This window comes from Pimephales promelas, chromosome 17 (genome assembly GCF_988280905.1).
Source record: "Pimephales promelas chromosome 17, fPimPro1.hap1.1, whole genome shotgun sequence".
Classification (NCBI taxonomy): Eukaryota; Metazoa; Chordata; class Actinopteri; order Cypriniformes; family Leuciscidae; genus Pimephales; species Pimephales promelas.
Window position 1 is genome coordinate 15,796,366 of NC_142785.1, and position 18,672 is coordinate 15,815,037.

Consider the following 18,672-nt stretch of genomic DNA (forward strand, 5'->3'; position numbering starts at 1 on the left):
AAATAGAAAACAGTAATTTTAAATTATCATAATATTTCACAATATTACTGTTTGTCATTTTTTTTTTTTTATCAAATAAAGCAGCCTTGGTGAGCAGAAGAGACTTCATTTAAAAACATAAAAAAATCTTACTGATCTATAACTTTTGACTGGTAGTGTATATCAAATGTATAATAAACAACAATAAAAATTACACACATATTTCCGTTACTTGCATATTATAATGAACATTAAATCTAATGTTCCTGTGAACAGGGGAATAAATAATGAGACTTACACATTCATTTTAAAACAGATCAGATTAAACAAATAATGTTGCACTCATCACTGATTTTTGCGTCATCGGATGTTTTTTCCAGACAAAAAAAAAAGCATAAATCTTTCGTCTCAGGGGGATATGAGGGCGGAAAGCATGGTAATTTTGAGAATACTACAGGTTTTCTACTAATAGCCTACAAAGCTTAATGCCAAATCCTGAAGTATCCCTTTAATGTGATGAACTTCACCTTTGGTTCTGTAATTCTTCACTTTACTGGAGGATTAAAGAAGCATTCACTGTTATAACACCCCCTAATTTTCTCGCACCTCACAGATTCTCCGAGAAGGTTCTGGTGGTACCACTGGGGCTGCTGGGCGATGTGTGCAATAGGAGTGTTCTGCATTCTTCTTGCTCATGACCACTACACGATTGATGTTGTTGTGGCCTACTTCATCACCACACGTCTCTTCTGGTGGTATCACACAATGGCTAACCAACAAGTGCGTTTCGACGTCGTCAACATTTCCATTCAGAGCCCTATATTGTATTTTAACCTCTAACCATCTGCATCTGTTTTAGGCTCTCAAAGAGACGTCCCAGACCAACTTTTTCACCCACGTGTGGTGGTACAGATTTTTCCAGTACCTGGAAAGCAATGTTCCCACCGTCGTCCCCCGCAGCTACCAGAAGCCCTTCTCGTGGAGATCGCTGCAGTGGGGTCACGTGAAGTACACACGGATAGATTCAGACTGACTGACGTGCAATTTTGGAAGTTGGTCTCCAAAACATGTGCCCAAAGTGCCGGAACAAGCCTGACATTGTAGCCAATCCCTTTAACTAACAGACTAGTCATCCAAAGCTTGTCATTCCTCTGTGCCGTTCTCACAGGATTGATTTTTGGATGTACAACTTATCACGAATGGGCCTAAGAATGGAGACAAAACCATGGATGGGGCTTTCGATGGCCTGTGATATCATCTTACGTCAATAAAAAAAAATGTTTATTTTCCCGAATAACTTGACAGTGTCCAAGTATCTTTGCACCTGTTTACAGGCATAAAGCCATCATCTCAAGATATTTTTGTTAACTCAAGCAATTTTTTGACGCATTAAATCTGAGCAAGTTTTGTACAGTTTCTAGTCGTTTGCTGTCAGAGAAGGTTTATATGAATATAATTTGTATTTTTTTAACTAATTCTTTGTTTTTGTTTTTTCTAAACATCGAATGCTCCTCCTCAGTGCCTTAATAGTTCGGGAACGTTGTTCTGGCAGTCAACTGCAGTGTATTTATGTTCGTTCAAAGACAATTCTAGTGTTTTGGACTATATTCAGGGTGGTCATGCTGTAACCACATATGCTTGAAACAGAACTCACCTCGTCGCCCGAATGTAACAATCCTGCTCGCTTTGAAGAGTATTTCCATGATAGTGTCAGCAAAGCTAATTTGGTTGTCCATAACCATTTCTCTGATGTTGTGTTCGGAAAGTATTTATTAATGTCTTTGTATCATATTTTGTCAGACAGCTGGTGCTTTATGGTTCTTACTGAACTCCAGGTCTCTGCAGGTTGTGCTCGGTTTGAATGACAAGAACGATGTGACCCGATCCATCCTCTCTGAAAGCCAGAACAGATGTTCTGTCCAATTGACCACCCTATTCAACAAGCTGCTATTGTGATGTAACAGTAGGAGGTGTTCGTTCATTGACAAACAAATAAATGACAAATATTAGCACAAAAACTGCTTTCTTTGTATGATTATTTTATTTTAATTTTTGTGACTGTGAGTATATCATCAATGTAAGTCATCAGTGTTTCTCATGATCTTCAACTTTAATTTAAAGGATTTTCGTGGCTATGTGACACTCAAAAATAAAATTTAAAGGGCTCCTATTATGCCCTTTTTTGAGGTGTACTAGATTATGTTTTCATGCTTGACCATTCAAATATGCATTTTTTTCACATATTTTACATGATTACAGCTCCTCTCTCCTCAGTCTTCCGAAATGCAAAATGTACTGTGATTTATTTAGCCTGCCAGTTTGTTGTGTTCGAGAAATGTCACGCCCGTTCAGAACCACGGCGCTAGCTCTAGATATCAACCATGGAGTCGATTTCAAACCATTTGGAGCCCGATTCAGACCCTGACCGTGTTAACGAACAAGAGGATTGTGCTTTCAAGCAAGGATTTCACAGATGCCTGTTTTGGTGCATGTCTCTTTAAATGATAATTAGCAACTGCTCACCCCACACCTTTCAGCTTGTTGACACAAGACGCATAAAGAGCTGTCATGGTGCGTTCACACCGGATGCAAATAGCGCGTCAGGCACGAATGATTTCAATGTTAAGTCAATGCAAAGACACGTTACGCGCGTAAAAAATTCCTGCGGCGCGAATGAGGCATAGAGCGCAGCGCGGAAGACGCGAATACGCCTCATTCGCACGTCAATTTCACGCGAATTGAGCGTCTGCCGCGTTAAGCGCGAATGATTTACTTAGTGCTATTTGCATTCACGCGTTTGACGTGAATTCGTGTCTACCGCCCGAGTTGAAAAATCTGAACTTTGGCGTGAATTCGCGCCGCGTTAACCAATCAGGAGCCTGCTGCTTGCTCAAGTGGTGAAGTATCTGGATGCTTCAATAAATTATTTTGTAATATGACTAAATGTGTGGTGGGATTATGCACAACAAAGCAAATATTTTATCATTTAAAACTTTATTTCTACTGTATATACGAGGCATTTTGTATTGAATGTTATTCATTCCATATCAAGATTATATGAAATATTATTATGATGTAAAGACAACCAACATACATGTGCATAAGTTCGTGTCTGGACGTGAGAGAGAAAAATTCACAGGACAGGTTAATAACTTTTGAAGGCTGGCTCTATTTATCATTAAAACAAAATTAAATGACAGCTGGATTAGATGGATGAGGGCGAGGGTGATCCTCGCTCCGATGCGGGACTACAGGTCGTCAAACTGGACGTGTGACAGGCGGAAGTACCGCTGACATCGGCCGTCATCCAGATGGTGAAACTCACCAAATGGTTCACCTCCGAAGGGTCCGGTGGACACAAATATATGGCGACGATGATCCCCACACCGCTGTTCTGCTCTCCAGAGCAAATACAGAGCGGTGACTCTCTCGATGAATGCTCGGTCGACATAAAAACAATGGTCGCCAACGGATTTCGCTTGTGACGCGCATCACGCGCGTGCATTTCGCTTCAAACTTTTGTTTTTACGCGCGTCAGTTTCACTCTTGACACGCGAATTAACACAAAGTGGTCAAGCTAGACGCGTCAGTGAATTTGACGCGCTATTCGCCTTCGGTGTGAACGCAGCATCATGGGGGACTGTATGCAAATGGCTGAGGGCGGAAATATGCTAATATGGGACAGTCCACCTGTGATCGTGGGCGGAGCATGAGTAATATGACATCATATCGCTCATAAAATCCAAACGACTTGATTATAGAGAGTTTTAAAGCTTTTTGAGGATTAAAAAAAAGGGGTAAATGGATTTTTGGAATTTTTTTTCATTGTATGGTGGTTGTGTCCACACACTGCAAAGACACATTTCTATGCAAACACTGTATAAAAGTGACCGCTTAAATAGAAAACACAACTACAAATAAGAAGACATTCTTACAAGTTGTGATCCATAAGCAACATTTTTTGTGACTTTATCATTAACTGAAATAGTCCCTCTGTAGTAAAAATTAACATCATGATGGTCACTGGTATCTCAACTGTTATGCAACTAATCTAATCTGAGTTTGGTTTCACATGTCAACATTAAATGCGGCTATAAATGAGAGAATACCACCTTTGTCCAGCTAGCTATATAAGTGTGCACTTTTTCCACACTGGATTCACGTGTTTCTTCCACACAAAATCTGCACCATTTACTGAGTTTGCACCAAGAGTAAAACATGTAAGTAGTTTCCCACATATTATACAGTACTTATTTGATAATCTATAATGCTTGTACTGGAATGTTGCGTGCATGTGTGTCTATATATATATATATATGAAGAGTTCAGATGCAAAAGCCTCTAAATGCCATTTGAAATTTTCTTCTTTAATGATGATTTTTATCAAACTTGTATATTTAAGTTCAGTAATTTCACTTAAATAACAAATAATACGTAATCATAATTGCCATTTAAGTGAAATCACTGAACTTAAATATACAAGCTTGACAAAAAATGATCATTCTAGAAGAAAATTTCAAATGGCACTTAGAGGCTTTTGCATCTGAACTCTTCATATATATATATATTATGAATTATTTTTTGAACTGTTATTTTGTAAAAGTGTATAGGCTATTGTGTGTGCACTTTTCTGTGTGTTTTCCCTTCTCAATCCTTCAGCTTCGCCATCACAGGAATAAATTACATTTCAAAATGTTATTAAATTGTAAAAAAAAAAAAAAACAAATATTGCAAAATATTCAAGATCAAATAAATTGGTGATCATAAGACACACAAGAACATACAGATCTTCACTTTTGAATGGTCGTGTGTGCATGATAGCGACATGTGCCGACACGTGATTTCGATCGTTGTGGATATGGATTGATATTTCAGTTGTTGGACTGTGCTCGAGTAGAACTGTTTTCACACATACTGTAGTATGTTTATATTTTGGGTTACATTTTATTGTAAGATGTCCTTGTTACAGTGTAATTTTACATGTATAAGTACTGAGTAATTTTAAATAACTAAGGTACTTAGGGTTTGTTTAGGGTTAATTCAAAGATATTGATATAGTAACTACATCTTACAAGAATACTGTAGAATAACATGTTACCTTATGTACATTGTTCTGTGTGTCCCAGTGAAGGATGGCACGGAAGACTGTGGGATGTCGTCTCAACGGTCTGGAGATGTCGCTCATAGTTCTCTTCCTTTTGATGACAGCAGTGTCAGTGGGGCTTATCACGGTCTTGGCTCTCAAATTGGATTCGGAAAAACGTAATAACATGTTTTAAAGTAATTCTTCTGAACAGTACTCTTGGTTTTAATCACACTCTTAGAAAAAAGGTTCAGTGTGGTTCTATTCAATTTTAAACAACCCTGCATGCCAAAAAGGTTCTATATAAGGAGAAATGTCTCATGTTTAATGGGTTATTTCAGTCTAGTGATCAAAATATGTTTAAAGGGACACTCCAGTATTTTTTTTTTTTGAAAAAAGGCTAATTTTACAACATTTTAAAGGGATAGTTCACTTTGAAATTAATTTTTTATATGTTTTAGCTTACCTCAAGGGTATCCAAGATGTAGGTGTCTTTGACTCGCAAATGTAAGTACACATTGATGGCCTAAGACACGAAACGAGCAGTTTGTGTGAGAAAACGAACAGTATTTATATAGTTTTTACCTCGTGTAACCACAGCCGTGTCCAACTGATCTGATGGCAGGGGCGCTTCGGTCTGCGCATGCGCTGGAAGTGATCGCTTGCGTGTCTACGTCACTTATTGTTTACACAGAGATTTCGGGAATTTTACCTTTCACTAAACATATTTAGATATATCGAAATCGTCTTCCATTGTGATTTCCTATATCTAAATATGTTTAGATCTTCACTTGACCGAAACATATCAAAATTGAAAATACTGTGGAAACAAAGACACCTACATCTTGGATGCCCTTGAGGTAAGCTAAAACATATAAAACATTAATTTCAAAGTGAACTATCCCTTTAAGCAGTTGAGTTTTACCATTTTTGAATCCATGGAGCCGATTTTCTGATATTTAGAAGAATATCAGTAACTAGACAGTTTCTTACAATACGGGAGTTGTAAAATGAGCCTATTTCCAAAAAAAAAAAAAAAAAAAAAAAAACGGAGTATCCCTTTAAGAGCTGTAGTACTAAATCCATGAAATGATTCAATATAGGAACTTCTTTAAGGTTCTATATATGATAAGCCTGACAGAACAGAACCCTTTAAGGTTCTATGAAGAACCTTTTCTTAAAGTAAAATGATGTATCAGACCAACATTTATTGTTCTTGAGCAATATTTTTGCCGGAGACTGCACAAAATATAAGCAAGTAGTGGTTTTAGACTTTTGGATCCCAAGTGGTTTTAACTGTTTGTGCACCAGAAGAAACGACCCCAGAGCAACCGACCCCCACAGTAAATCCTCAAGAGAGCCCGTATCTGATCGGTGTGGGTCGTGCGGACTGCACAGGGCCTGTGGCGGATTTGCCTATGGTTAGTTTCATTTCATTTCAATTCTTTTATGCTCAGCTCATTTCTTTATATTGATTCTCATCATTTGATTTTCCTCTAAAGAAAATCTATTGCCAGCTGTTCTGTTTGATTATTGGTGGAAGTTTATGGCAGTTGATATTCATCAGTTGTTAGGGTCTGATAATGTTTATAACTGTCCATTGATCAGATTTATTGATAAGGGACAGATAAGGCCTTTGTGATTGCCAATGTTTTGTATTTTTCTCCATGGGAAAGATGGGTTATGCCAATACTGAGCAGACTGCGAGAGGGATCCACACACGCCTGTTCAGTCGAGCCTTCATTGTGGATGACGGCAGTAAAAGAGTGGTGTTCGTGACTGCGGACATCGGCATGGTCTCTCAGAGACTGAGGCTTGAGGTAGCGCACAAACACTACACTGCCACATTCACTGGCATTACTATGAGTTTGGTCTTCTGTATTCATGGAGAAATGTGTGCATAAAGCAATTCCATTAATTGCATATTGATCAATGATGGATTTTTTTTTTTTTTTGGCTCTAAGTTATTAAAAATTTATTTTTATGAATTCAGCAGAATTTACTTATTATTTGTCAATTGCTATTAAATTTCACAAATTAAAAAGAATAGGCCTGTGGCATGAATATGAAATTGTATATAGAAAAACTGATAACTTATATCAGTTATTATATATATTATAACTGAATACACACACACACACACACACACACACTATAATCAAGGAATATTGACACTGAAAAAAATAACTTTGAATGTTGTTTCTGCTGATTATGGCAGCGGTCTGACTCTGAGATGGCGAAAGGGATCATAGTTCATGTAACATTAGCAAAATATTATTAGCTGTTTGATAACATAATCAAACAAAAGACTTATCATATTACTGTTATGTGTCCGACGTTGTAAAGAGGGATACCTTTGTGCAGCGATTACTTTAGTAAGTATAGGTGCTGTGAGAGAGTGGAGGCGGGGCTAATTAACATATTCCTAGATCTGCTACACTTAATGAACATTCAAGCTATTTTAAGGCATGAAGCATTTTTTTTTTCGACAGGAAAAAAAAACATATGTCACGGTGATTAAAGATGAGTTTTAAGGGATAAAATGTTTGACTGCAGGGGGACTTCAGAAATAATTTTATCAATGTATTATTTATTCATATTTTACACTACTTGCCATTTTTGGAATCATTAAATCAAATTTTGGTACAAACATGTATAAACAAAATGAATACAAGGATTTTCCATATCTAAGAATCTGACGTGTGTGTTTCAAACTAGACTTTCTCCATCTGTTCATCCCTGGCATCTGTTATTTTGTCATTGTCTCATACCATTTTAGGTTTTTCAAGAGCTAAAGGCAAAATATGGAGACCTGTACAGACAGGACAATGTGGTCATGAGTGGCACGCACACACATTCAGGCCTGGGTGGCTTTTTCCAGTACACACTCTTTATGATCACCAGTAAAGGCTATATTAAGCCATCTATACAAGCCATCGTCAGTGGAATAGTCAAGGTATGCTTGTATTCTCTCATTCGAAATATATGTTAGCTATGCTTACTCTTTAGCTCATGTAAATGCCTTCAACATGTCATTGATAATGATTTATGTCCTGTCTATCAGAGTATTGATATAGCTCATAGGAATTTGAGACCTGGGCGAATTTTCATAAATAAAGGACAACTAGTCGACAACAACTTGAACAGAAGCCCACATTCATACATGAACAACCCTGAGGAGGAGAGAAACAGGTTTGTGCGTTAACTGATGTGCTCATATTGATCCAACAGCAGTTTAAATGAGCTGAAATCCCACCAGTGTCAGAAATTTGTACTATTAATAATAATTGTAATGATAATAATTCTCATTTGTAATATAGGTCTCATTTGTTAACATGAACAATAACAATGAGCAATATATTCTTACAGTATTTATTAACGTTATAGTTCATAAATATGTCTTGTTCACAGTGCATTAAATACTGGTACAACTTAAAGTGATTGTTCACCCAAAATGTGTGATGACATTTATAATACTTTACTTTGTGTTTTCTTACCTTGGCATTACATGTCAGAAAACTATTTAACAAAGCATTGCTATTGTGTGTGTGTTAAAATTGTATGTTGGTACAGTATATTATTATCACATTAGCATTTTTGCAGTTTCATGAATTGTTTTGTGTCTCAAATTTGTTTTACATTTAAAATGTGTGAAAACTTGCCCCAATCTTCCTTACTGTTTTAACTTTTTCATCAAAAATACTTTTATTTTAGCTACACATTAAACAACACTCCCAATTAACTACAAGTTAATTTATGGCTTTGTTTCCAATCCAGATATGAATTCAACACAGACAAGCAGATTGTCATCATGAAATTCACAGATCTGGATGGGGATGGAATGGGATTGCTCAGGTATTATACACCTTTTATCATATGTATACGCTCCAGACATATAGCCATCTTGGAACCGCCAGGGTGTCTTTACTCACTGTAATAATCAATGGTGCCAAAATATCATTGGCTAACACTCAGTCAACTTACACTCAAATGTTTATGGACTTGCTTTGACTGTTCTAATATGGTGAATGGCTTGCATATAATGTCCCAAGGAAGCAGCTAATGAGGCTTATATATTATGTATGTATGTGTATATATATATATATATATATATATATATATATATATATATACACAGTATATATATATATATATATATATGAAGAGTTCAGATGCAAAAGCCTCTAAATGCCATTTGAAATTTTCTTCTTTAATGATGATTTTTTATAAAACTTGTATATTTAAGTTCAGTAATTTCACTTAAATAACAATTAATAGGTAATCTTCATTGCCATTTAAGTGAAATCACAGAACTTAAATATACAAGCTTGATAAAAAATGATCATTCTAGAAGAAAATTTCAAATGGCACTTAGAAGCTTTTGCATCTGAACTCTTCAAGGATTATTAGGAACACCTGTTCAATTTCTCATTAATGCAATTATCTAATCATCCAATCACATGGTAGTTGCTTCAATGCATTTAGGGGTGTGGTCCTGGTCAAGACAATCTCCTGAACTCCAACCTGAATGTCAGAATGGGAAAGAAATGTGATTTACGCAATTTTGAGCGTGGCATTGTTGTTGGTGCCAGACGGGCCTGTCTGAGTATTTCACAATCTGCTGTTACTGGGATTTTCATGCACAACCATTTATAGGGTTTACAAAAAAAAAAGAAAAAAAAAGGGAAAAACATCCAGTAAGTGGCAGTCCTGTGGGCGAAAACCTTTGACTGAAAGAACCACTCATTACAACCGAGGTATGCAGCAAAGCATTTGTGAAGCCACAACACGCGCAACCTTAAGGCGGATGGGCTATAACAGCAGAAGACCCCAACGGGTACCACTTATCTCCACTACAAATAGGAAAAAGAGTTACAATTTGCAAGAGCTCACCAAAATTGGACAGTTGAAGACTGGAAAAATATTGCTTGGTCTGATGAGTTTCGATTTCTGTTGAGACACTCAGATGGTAGAGTCAGAATTTGGCATAAACAGAATGAGAACATGGATCCATCATGCCTTGTTACCACTGTGCAGGCTGGTGGTGGTGGTGTAATGGTGTGGGGGATGTTAGGCCCCTTAGTAACCATTGGGCATCGTTTAAATACCACGGCCTACATTTGCATTGTTTCTGACCATGGCCACCATGTACCCATCCTCTGATGGCTACTTCCAGCAGGATAATGCACGATGTCACAAATCTTGAATCATTTCAAATTGGTTTCTTGAACATGACAATGAGTTCACTGTACTATAATGGTCCCCACAGTCACCAGATCTCAACCCAATAGAGCATCTTTGGGATGTGGTGGAACAGGAGCTTTGTGCCCTGGATGTGCATCCCACAAATCTCCATCAACTCCAAGATGATATCCTATCAATATGGGCCAACATTTCTAAAAAATGCTTTCAGCACCTTGTTGAATCAATGTCATGCAGAATTAAGGCAGTTCTAAAGGCAAAAGGGGGTCAAACACAGTATTAGTATGGTGTTCCTAATAATCCTTTAAGTGAGTGTATATACTATATGCTGTATCCATTTTACATCAGAAAATCACAAGTTTTATTGCAAACAGAGTTGGATCTTAGAATCAAGGTATTCGGCTTCTGACAAATATTCAAAATGCACTAATAATTACTGCATTGGCTATGCATCTGTCCTCAGCTGGTTTGCTGTCCATCCCGTCAGTATGAATAACACCAATCGCATGGTGAGCTCGGACAACCTTGGCTACGCCTCCTATGCCTTCGAGCAGGATAAAAACATTGGCTTTCTTCCTGGTGAGGTAAAAGGTCACCCTTTTTTAATTACTCCTTCTCCCTCTGAGCTCCACCATTAAGATTAATGGATTGTCTTTATTAGTTATAAGCTTCTTGAAGAGTACACAAGGACCTTTTCTACTCAATAAAGTCAATAGTTCCCATGCGAATGCTGTAAACACTGAGGAAGTTTAATGACAATGGTTAATTAATGATGTTATTATGTGACACAGCAAGACTCTGCTGTGGAAATGAAATGGAAGATACTATTGATGTTGCTTATGTTGGCAGTTATCTTTAATAGGCTTTTTGAGTTGTGGACAGTATGAAAAGTGCAGTGCTAACGCCTCATGGGCTGTTTACCTCCAGGGTCCTTTTGTTGCTGGTTTTTCCTCCAGTAATCTTGGAGATTCATCTCCCAACATTCGCGGCCCCGTCTGTGTGAACACAGGCGAGAAGTGTGACTACCTTAACAGCTCCTGCCCTGTCGGTGGAGTGAGTTATTATTATACAATATGCTATAATACATATCTATCTATCTATCCATCCATCCATCCATCCATCCATCCATCCATCCATCCATCCATCCATCCATCCATCTATATGTCTGTCGACATAAATATAACCTTGCATTTCAAAATATATTTCAAATATTCACTCACAGTTCTAATTAACATGTGCCTTTCAATAGAAAAAAGCATGCATAGCTTTTGGACCGGGTGAGGACATGTTTGAAAGCACCAGGATCATAGGAGAGAATATGTATGAAAAAGCTAAGGTGTGTGTCAGTTGTCATATTGCTTGATCGTTATGAGCATGTGTGTGGAGTGTGCTTCTTCACCGAGTGTATTTGTTCTGCAGGAGCTGTACAGCAGTGCAAAGCAGGAGTTGCACGGACCGGTTCACGGCGCACATCAGTGGGTCAACATGACCGATGAAACTGTCCCATTTAACTCCACTCATTCAGTGAGTACAGTGCTCCTGTACACAAAACACAGGCAATGAGACTATCTAAAAGTTGATTTGTATACCACTTTTCACAATACATTTTATTTTGTAGCATCTTTTCTTTTTTTATCCTGTTAACTTTATATATTACTGTCTGTCTGGTTTTACAGACTAGGTTTAAGCTAGTCCCAGACTAAAATACATGTTTGAGCTATTTTAAAGCTGCAGTCCGTAGCTTTTTTTTTTTTTTTTGGTTTTAAAATGATCCAAAATACATATTTGAGAAAATACATAACCAGATAGTGTTCAAAACTGTCTGCTTGCCTTAGCTCGATTCAAAACGGTAAGCTTTTAATAATGTTTTCAACTCCAGTGGTACTGGATGGACATTACATGTAGTCACGCAATGCTGATGTTGTTAGAATTAACAATTTGAGAACAAAGTTGCACGGTTTTGCGTGATATGATAAGCGATATTTAGATTTAATCAGCGCGATTTACTGCAATGTCAGAACCATAACAGAAGTGGATGTTTCTTACTTGTTAAGACGACATTTTTTGGTGAAAATTCTTATGTTGGTCATACTTCCAAAAAGAATAATCTGTGATTCTGAATGCCAGTATCCACACCGGATACTGTCTCCTCAAACATTGTGTTCATCCACACTGTGCAGTGCCGAAGTACAACTCACGTATAACAGTTAAAGGGTTAAATCACCCAAAAATGAAAATTCTGTCAATATTTACTCACCCTCATGTTGTTCCAAACCTCTATGTGTTTATTTGTTCTGCTGAACTTCTGCTGAAGATATTTGGAAGAATGTTGTAATCAAACAGATCTCATTCCCCATTGACTACCATAGTATGTATTTTTTCCTACTATGGTAGTCAATGGGGAATGAGATCTGTTTGATTAAAACATTCTTCCAAATATCTTCCTTTGTGTTCATCAGAACAAATAAACACATAGAGGTTTGGAACAACATGAGGGTGAGTAAATACTGACAAAATGTTCATTTTTGGGTTAACTAACCCTTTAATAATACCACGAATTACTGCAATTGCAGATTTCGAACAGAGATGGCGACAAAAAGAAAAAAACTGCAGACTGCAGCTTTAACTAAAAGCAACTTGTACTGAGATGTCCTGTAATATATTTAAGTGCCATAGTTTTGTCTCAAGATGCACGCCGGTAATATTTTTTTCTAAGGCACGTTTATAAAAGCTACTTAAATTTCCTAATTTAACTAATGCCTAATCCTGGCTTAAGCCCTGTCTATGAAACCATCTAATGTTACCTTAATTTCCATGCAATTATAGAGGGGATGTGACATAACGATAAAGCACTGTTTACATTGCCTAAACATCTACCTAAACAAGTATTGCTACCTCAAAAGGAAAGGTACAGTTTATGACCCCTGAGCTTATACTTAGTTGAAGCACCCTTTGAGCCAAAAGCACACTGTACCAAAAACTGTGTGAACTTCATGCTGACAGAGTTTCTATCACCAGGGACGGACGTGTAAACCTGCTCTGGGACACAGTTTTGCCGCTGGTACAATTGACGGAGGAGGCGAATTCGACTTCGTACAAGGTAAGGATGCAAGCTATGAATGTCACAAGCCTGAGAAATACTTTGTCAGTTCTTATTGTTGGTCACATATCTGATAATTATGGTTGTGTTAATTCTTGTGACCAGGGGATACAGATGGAGACCCCTTTTGGGATGGGATAAGAGATGCGCTTTTGGGACCCCCATCTAATGAGTCCAAGGCTTGTCATTGGCCTAAACCCATCCTCGTCAGCACCGGGGAGGTATAAGGACAAGTAGAGCTCATAAATGAACAGAATAACAAAATCCAATCTACAATACGGTATATTTAGTTAGTATTAGCATAAGATAACAATGTGCCAATCACTCTAGAATTGGCACTTTTTACATAGTGCATGAGAATGGGTAATGGAAAGTACTCATATGACATGTTTTAAAGTTTTCTTTGTTTTGAAATAATAACAGTAATTCCTGTTTTCATGCAGATGGATTCACCCCTCCCATGGCATCCGGCCATTGTGGACGTTCAGATCATCACTATTGGCTCTTTAGCCATAGTTGCAGTCCCTGGAGAATTCACGTGAGTTCTGTTAATTCGCAAATGCAGCAGCTGTGTTAATATAGGGAAAAGTGTCTTCATAACCAGACAATATTGTTCAACTCATGTTGTCTTCATTGTTTCAGTACCATGTCAGGGAGAAGGATACGGGAGGCAGTCAAAAAGGTGAGAACGGTACATACTGTACACTCAGTCAAAAGTTTGGAATGATTATGATTTTTTTTTTTATATATTTTTGAAAGAGGTCTCTTATGCTCAACAAGGCTGCATTTGTATGATTCAAAAAAAAAAAAAAAAAGACATTGTGAAATGTATTCCTGCAATTGAAAATCTGAATGTTCACCAGCATTACTCCAGTTCACATGTCACATGACTCTTCAGAAATCATTCTATATTGATTTTCTGCCCAGTTATTATCCATGTTAAAAAATGCATGACAAAAATGCATGACATGTTTTTGAGGATTATTTGATAAATAGAAAGTTTAATGAACAGCATTTCCATAAAATATAAATATATTTACTGTCAATTTAATGCATCCTATCACAATTTTCACAAAAATATGAATCTGTAATTTCATTTGCATTTTCAACAACAGAAAGATAAAACAATAATCTTATTAATCTCCTCTTCATATCTTCAATATCTTCAATACTTAATGTACTCTAAAAAATGCTGGGTTGTTTTAACCCAACTTTGGGTCAAATATGGACTAACCCAGCCGTTGGGTTACATTTTTACATTACATTTTTAACCCAACATTTCGGGTTTGTCCATATTTGACCCAAAATTGGGTTAAAACAACCCAGCATTTTTTAGAGTGTGGAATCAAACCTGCCACAACAGGTTGACACACCATGTATGAATCCGAAGTTGAAGTAGATTTTTTAACAAAACCTTTTTTTTTTGCTGTATCACATGGTTTTCATAGGAGTTGGAGGTGCAAGAGTCTTTCACTAATGCAGAGGTGGTTGTTGCTGGTCTCTGCAACATCTACACCCACTACATCACTACATACGAAGAATATCAGGTATATATTGTTGACCACCATAATAGTCATGGTATTAACATGGTGCTACAAGATCATGTCAAAATGAGACGACAGACAAATGTGTTTTTTGGTCTGGCTTTTCAAATGGTTTTCTTCTGCTCTCACAGATCCAGCGATATGAGGGCGCATCCACCATTTTTGGCCCTCACACTCTCTCGGCTTATATCCAGCGCTACAGAGGACTTGCCAAAGCTATTGCTCATGTAATTCCATTTTTCATTGCCTTCCAGTCATTTTGTAACTTTTTAATGAACTGAAATTATGTCTGATCTCACGAATGAACCAATCTTCCACAGGGAACAATAGGAGAATTGCCTAAGGGTCCCGAACCTCCTTTCTTTGATGAGGACACACTTTTTAATCAAGTGAAGGACCCCGTGGAAGATGTAGCGCCAGCTAACACCACCTTTGGTGACGTCTTGGAGCAGGTTAACCCTGTCTATAGAGCGGTAGGTTAATAATTGTGATACACGGTCACATATACCATTGCTCGATGGAATTTTGTGGGCAAAATCCAGTCATTTCAATAGGAAACAGGGAGTTTCCCATGAGGGGGAATAAGTTCCCTTATGCATGTTCAAGTTGGTCATGCGAATCCGTTGCGTTCGTTGACCAACAGAAATCTGCTAGTTTTGAAAGTAATTTCTGTGTCGGCAGTGAATCAAACATCACTACGCTGACAGTGGACATTTTTGCCAGCACAATTTTGCTAATCTAAGATTTTATCGAAATGAGTGAACTAGTGAAAGCTAAGCTTGCAACAGTTAAGAAGATTTATGTGATTTTTTTTTTTATTCTACAGGGAGAAATAGCATCCGTCACATTTGTTGGTGGAAACCCGAGACACTCTGGAGATATTGTGAGTACTTTAGTAGCAGTATCTGTACAGTATTTTTATTTTTGCAAAACAAGCTGTTTTATGCATGAGATATGCCTAATCTGTGGTGATTATGATATCAGAGAGATAAGACATTGGTCACAGTGGAGAGGTTTCACAACGACACCAACACATGGGAAATAGTTCACACGGACGCATCATGGGAAACAAGGTAATGTTCTGTCTACACATTGTATACAGTATAGGCTCACGTTTTTTATTAAATGTTCTCTAATGTTTATATCACATTGATTCGTTTATACTTTTACTTTGAGCTTGTGTTAATGAAGACATCTTAAAGCTGACCGTATCTCTGTCCCCCGATAAGGCAAACGCTGAGTCAAGGTCTTATCACATTATATAGCCAGTTCATTCCTCAAACCGAAATCCATATAAGATCCTAAACGAATTGTAGATTAGACAGTCTATACAATGTATACTGACTGACATACTACGCAATGGCAAAACGCAAGTACGTCACTGGAACTGAGAATATGGCTTCAAAGTTTTTTTGATTGAATGATGATTTATCAATGTTTTTCTGAATTTTGCGCGTTGAGCCAAACCTGTCGAACAGAATTGTAACACTTGTGACTGATATGCATTTGTATGCACTAGATTTGGTATTTGTTCTAGTGATGGGAAGTTCGGATCATTTTACTGATTCGGATCTTTGAGTCTCGTTCAGTAAAATGAACGAATCTTTTATCGAGTCATTTCGTTCATTTCGGTCATTTCATAATTATATAATTAAAATGTCATGTTAAATATCCCATACATCTAGTACTTACGAAAATCTTAATTACATTTGTAAAAATAACATAATAGGGTAATGCAGCCAAAGCCAAAAGCAACTGAAATAACTGTAACGTTAGCTATTAATTAGTTGCTGGGTCTAAAGTTCAGGCTATGCAGTCTGACCCTGTTATAGTTCACCTCACCTCCTGATCCGAGACGTTCTTTGCTTTGCAACTTCATATTTATCAGGTTTGTTCTCCTCCTCTCATGTCTCGAGACGTTAGCTGTTGACTCGTCAGTGTCTGACTCTGATCTGTGCTGTCTGCTGGCCGTGCCATGCGATATAGCAGGACCGGAAAGATTAAAGATTAGTTCATCTCTCGAGTTCGGGTTCGGCCGGGTCCGAGTCTTTCGTTCTTCCTGTCAGTCCCATAGAGTCTATGCTGTCAGCACCGGAAAGAGAAATGATTAGTTCATCTCTCGAGTTCGGGTTCGGCGGGTCCGAGTCTTTCGTTCTTCCCGTCAGTCCCATTAAGTCTATGCTTTCAGTACCGGAAAGGGGAATGATTAGTTCATTTGAGTCTTCGGGTTTGAGTCCGTCGTTCTTTTCTCACGTGGCCACGGGTCTCGCATCAAATACAACATTAGATTCGTATTATTGACTGCGTCTGAATATTGTGTTATATAGGCATTAAAATACAAATGTTCAATAAACATTAACGTCCATTATTCCTTATTCCTTATTATTGTCCCTGTCCGTCTCTTTTCTATATTATGCATCTGTGGTGTGTTTTATTATATATTGTACATTAATTAACTACTATTATATTATACATCATCTACGTGCTTGTTTGTAAAAGGTTTGTGAATTAGTTTGTAAAAAGTTTGTGAATTTGGGTATTCAATACGGTGACAATTCACGTGACTAAAGAACGAAGGACTCAAACCCGAAGACTCAAATGAACTAATCATTCCTCTTTCCGGTGGTCTGACAGCATAGGCTCAATGGGACTGACAGGAAGAACGAAAGACTCGGACTCGAGACTCGAGAGATGAACTAATCATTTCTGTTTCCAGTACAGATTCAGAATCCATATGTTGCGCAATGCGCATGCGCGGGTAACACAAGATGAACGAATCACTCCCTGAGACAACTCGATAGTCCCGAGTCATATTAAAGATTCGTTCAAAATGAACGAATCGTTCATGAACGACACATCACTAATTTGTTCAAAGGTTACATGCAATTTGTAGGATGGTTTGTATTTATTTGTGAAATAGCATATTATCTAGGCTCAGTTTTTAATATTTGTTAAACAGTCAAATTGACATTGGTTTTTTGCAAATTGCTTTCTGTTTGTCTGCGAGACGAGTTTTTCTTTGCAAAGCAGATCGAGTTTGTTTGCAAAATGCTGGATTTGTTTGTTTAATTATGGCACATAATTCACTCCATAGTAAAGATTCTGACTCATTTCGTGTATGTGTGTGTAACTAGGTTTCACTGGATTAAAGGGATTGCCGGCCGGAGTCAGTCAAAAGTGGAGTGGCACATCCCGCTCACAGCGCAGACAGGAACCTACCGGATTCAACACTTTGGACATTACAAACAATCCAAGGATAACAACACCATCATCACGCCATACGTGGGCGCTTCTGATGCTTTCAAAGTCACCAGAAGTTTTTACTACTTTTGATCAGTCAGTGTATCACTGAGGAAGAACATTATTTGCTGTAAAATATTAGCTGTTCAGTGCTTAATAAGCAGCATCAATTTGTAAACTAATGTTGTTGTCTAAGGTAAGCATGCAAGAATAGTATATATATATATACGTCAAATGCGCAAACATCAACCTTTCTGCTTTTTTTTATTTCTAAAAAAAAATTGTAAAATTGTTGTTTGGTAAAGTAGCCTATTATCGATCTGTTCCAGTCCTAGCTTCTGATTGGTCTCTGCTGCTTAAATAAATACAATATTCACAATATTGTACAGCACACATAGAGGCAAACTGTTAAAGTTAGGTAGGTATTTCTTCTGAATGTATTTAATAAAATCATGTAGGCTTATTAATTTAAATTTGTGTCCCTTTGTTTTGTCCAGTCATCTTTATTTATATAGCGCTTTGTA

The 18,672-nt window shown here is 37.4% G+C and overlaps 2 protein-coding genes across 5 annotated transcripts in view; both read left to right on the plus strand.

The window, feature by feature from the left end:
• Positions 1-1,991, plus strand: part of sgms1b (sphingomyelin synthase 1b) — a 28,309-nt gene extending 26,318 nt beyond the window's left edge. For all 3 annotated transcript variants that reach the window (XM_039664775.2, XM_039664773.2, XM_039664774.2), the window contains exons 5-6: positions 593-759; positions 839-1,991. In XM_039664775.2, the coding sequence (XP_039520709.2) occupies positions 593-759; positions 839-1,012 (341 nt within the window). In that variant the 3' untranslated portion in view covers positions 1,013-1,991. The remainder of the gene's footprint in view (positions 1-592; positions 760-838) is intronic.
• Positions 1,992-4,096: 2,105 nt separating this feature from the next.
• Positions 4,097-18,621, plus strand: asah2 (N-acylsphingosine amidohydrolase 2). Of its 2 annotated transcripts, none has more exons than XM_039664764.2 (21): positions 4,097-4,199; positions 5,106-5,241; positions 6,374-6,483; positions 6,739-6,882; positions 7,842-8,018; positions 8,127-8,254; positions 8,840-8,917; positions 10,728-10,848; positions 11,192-11,317; positions 11,514-11,600; positions 11,684-11,788; positions 13,283-13,364; positions 13,470-13,585; positions 13,808-13,902; positions 14,007-14,046; positions 14,813-14,911; positions 15,040-15,135; positions 15,229-15,381; positions 15,735-15,791; positions 15,893-15,981; positions 18,043-18,621. In XM_039664764.2, the coding sequence occupies exons 2-21, from the start codon at positions 5,112-5,114 to the stop codon at positions 18,239-18,241; spliced, it is 2,232 nt and encodes a 743-aa protein (XP_039520698.1). In that variant the 5' UTR covers positions 4,097-4,199; positions 5,106-5,111; the 3' UTR covers positions 18,242-18,621. The 2 variants fall into 2 exon arrangements, with proteins under 2 accessions (XP_039520698.1, XP_039520699.1); XM_039664765.2 differs by having other exon boundaries at positions 6,377-6,483.
• The last annotated feature ends 51 nt before the right edge of the window (positions 18,622-18,672 follow it).

Coding starts and splice junctions, on each gene's coding strand:
- asah2 (XM_039664764.2), top strand. CDS start 5,112: ATGGCACGGAAGACTGTGGGATGTCGTCTCAACGGTCTGGAGATGTCG. Junction 8,255..8,839: donor CCTGAGGAGGAGAGAAACAG/GTTTGTGCGTTA, acceptor TTTCCAATCCAG/ATATGAATTCAACACAGACA. Junction 14,912..15,039: donor CTACATACGAAGAATATCAG/GTATATATTGTT, acceptor CTGCTCTCACAG/ATCCAGCGATATGAGGGCGC.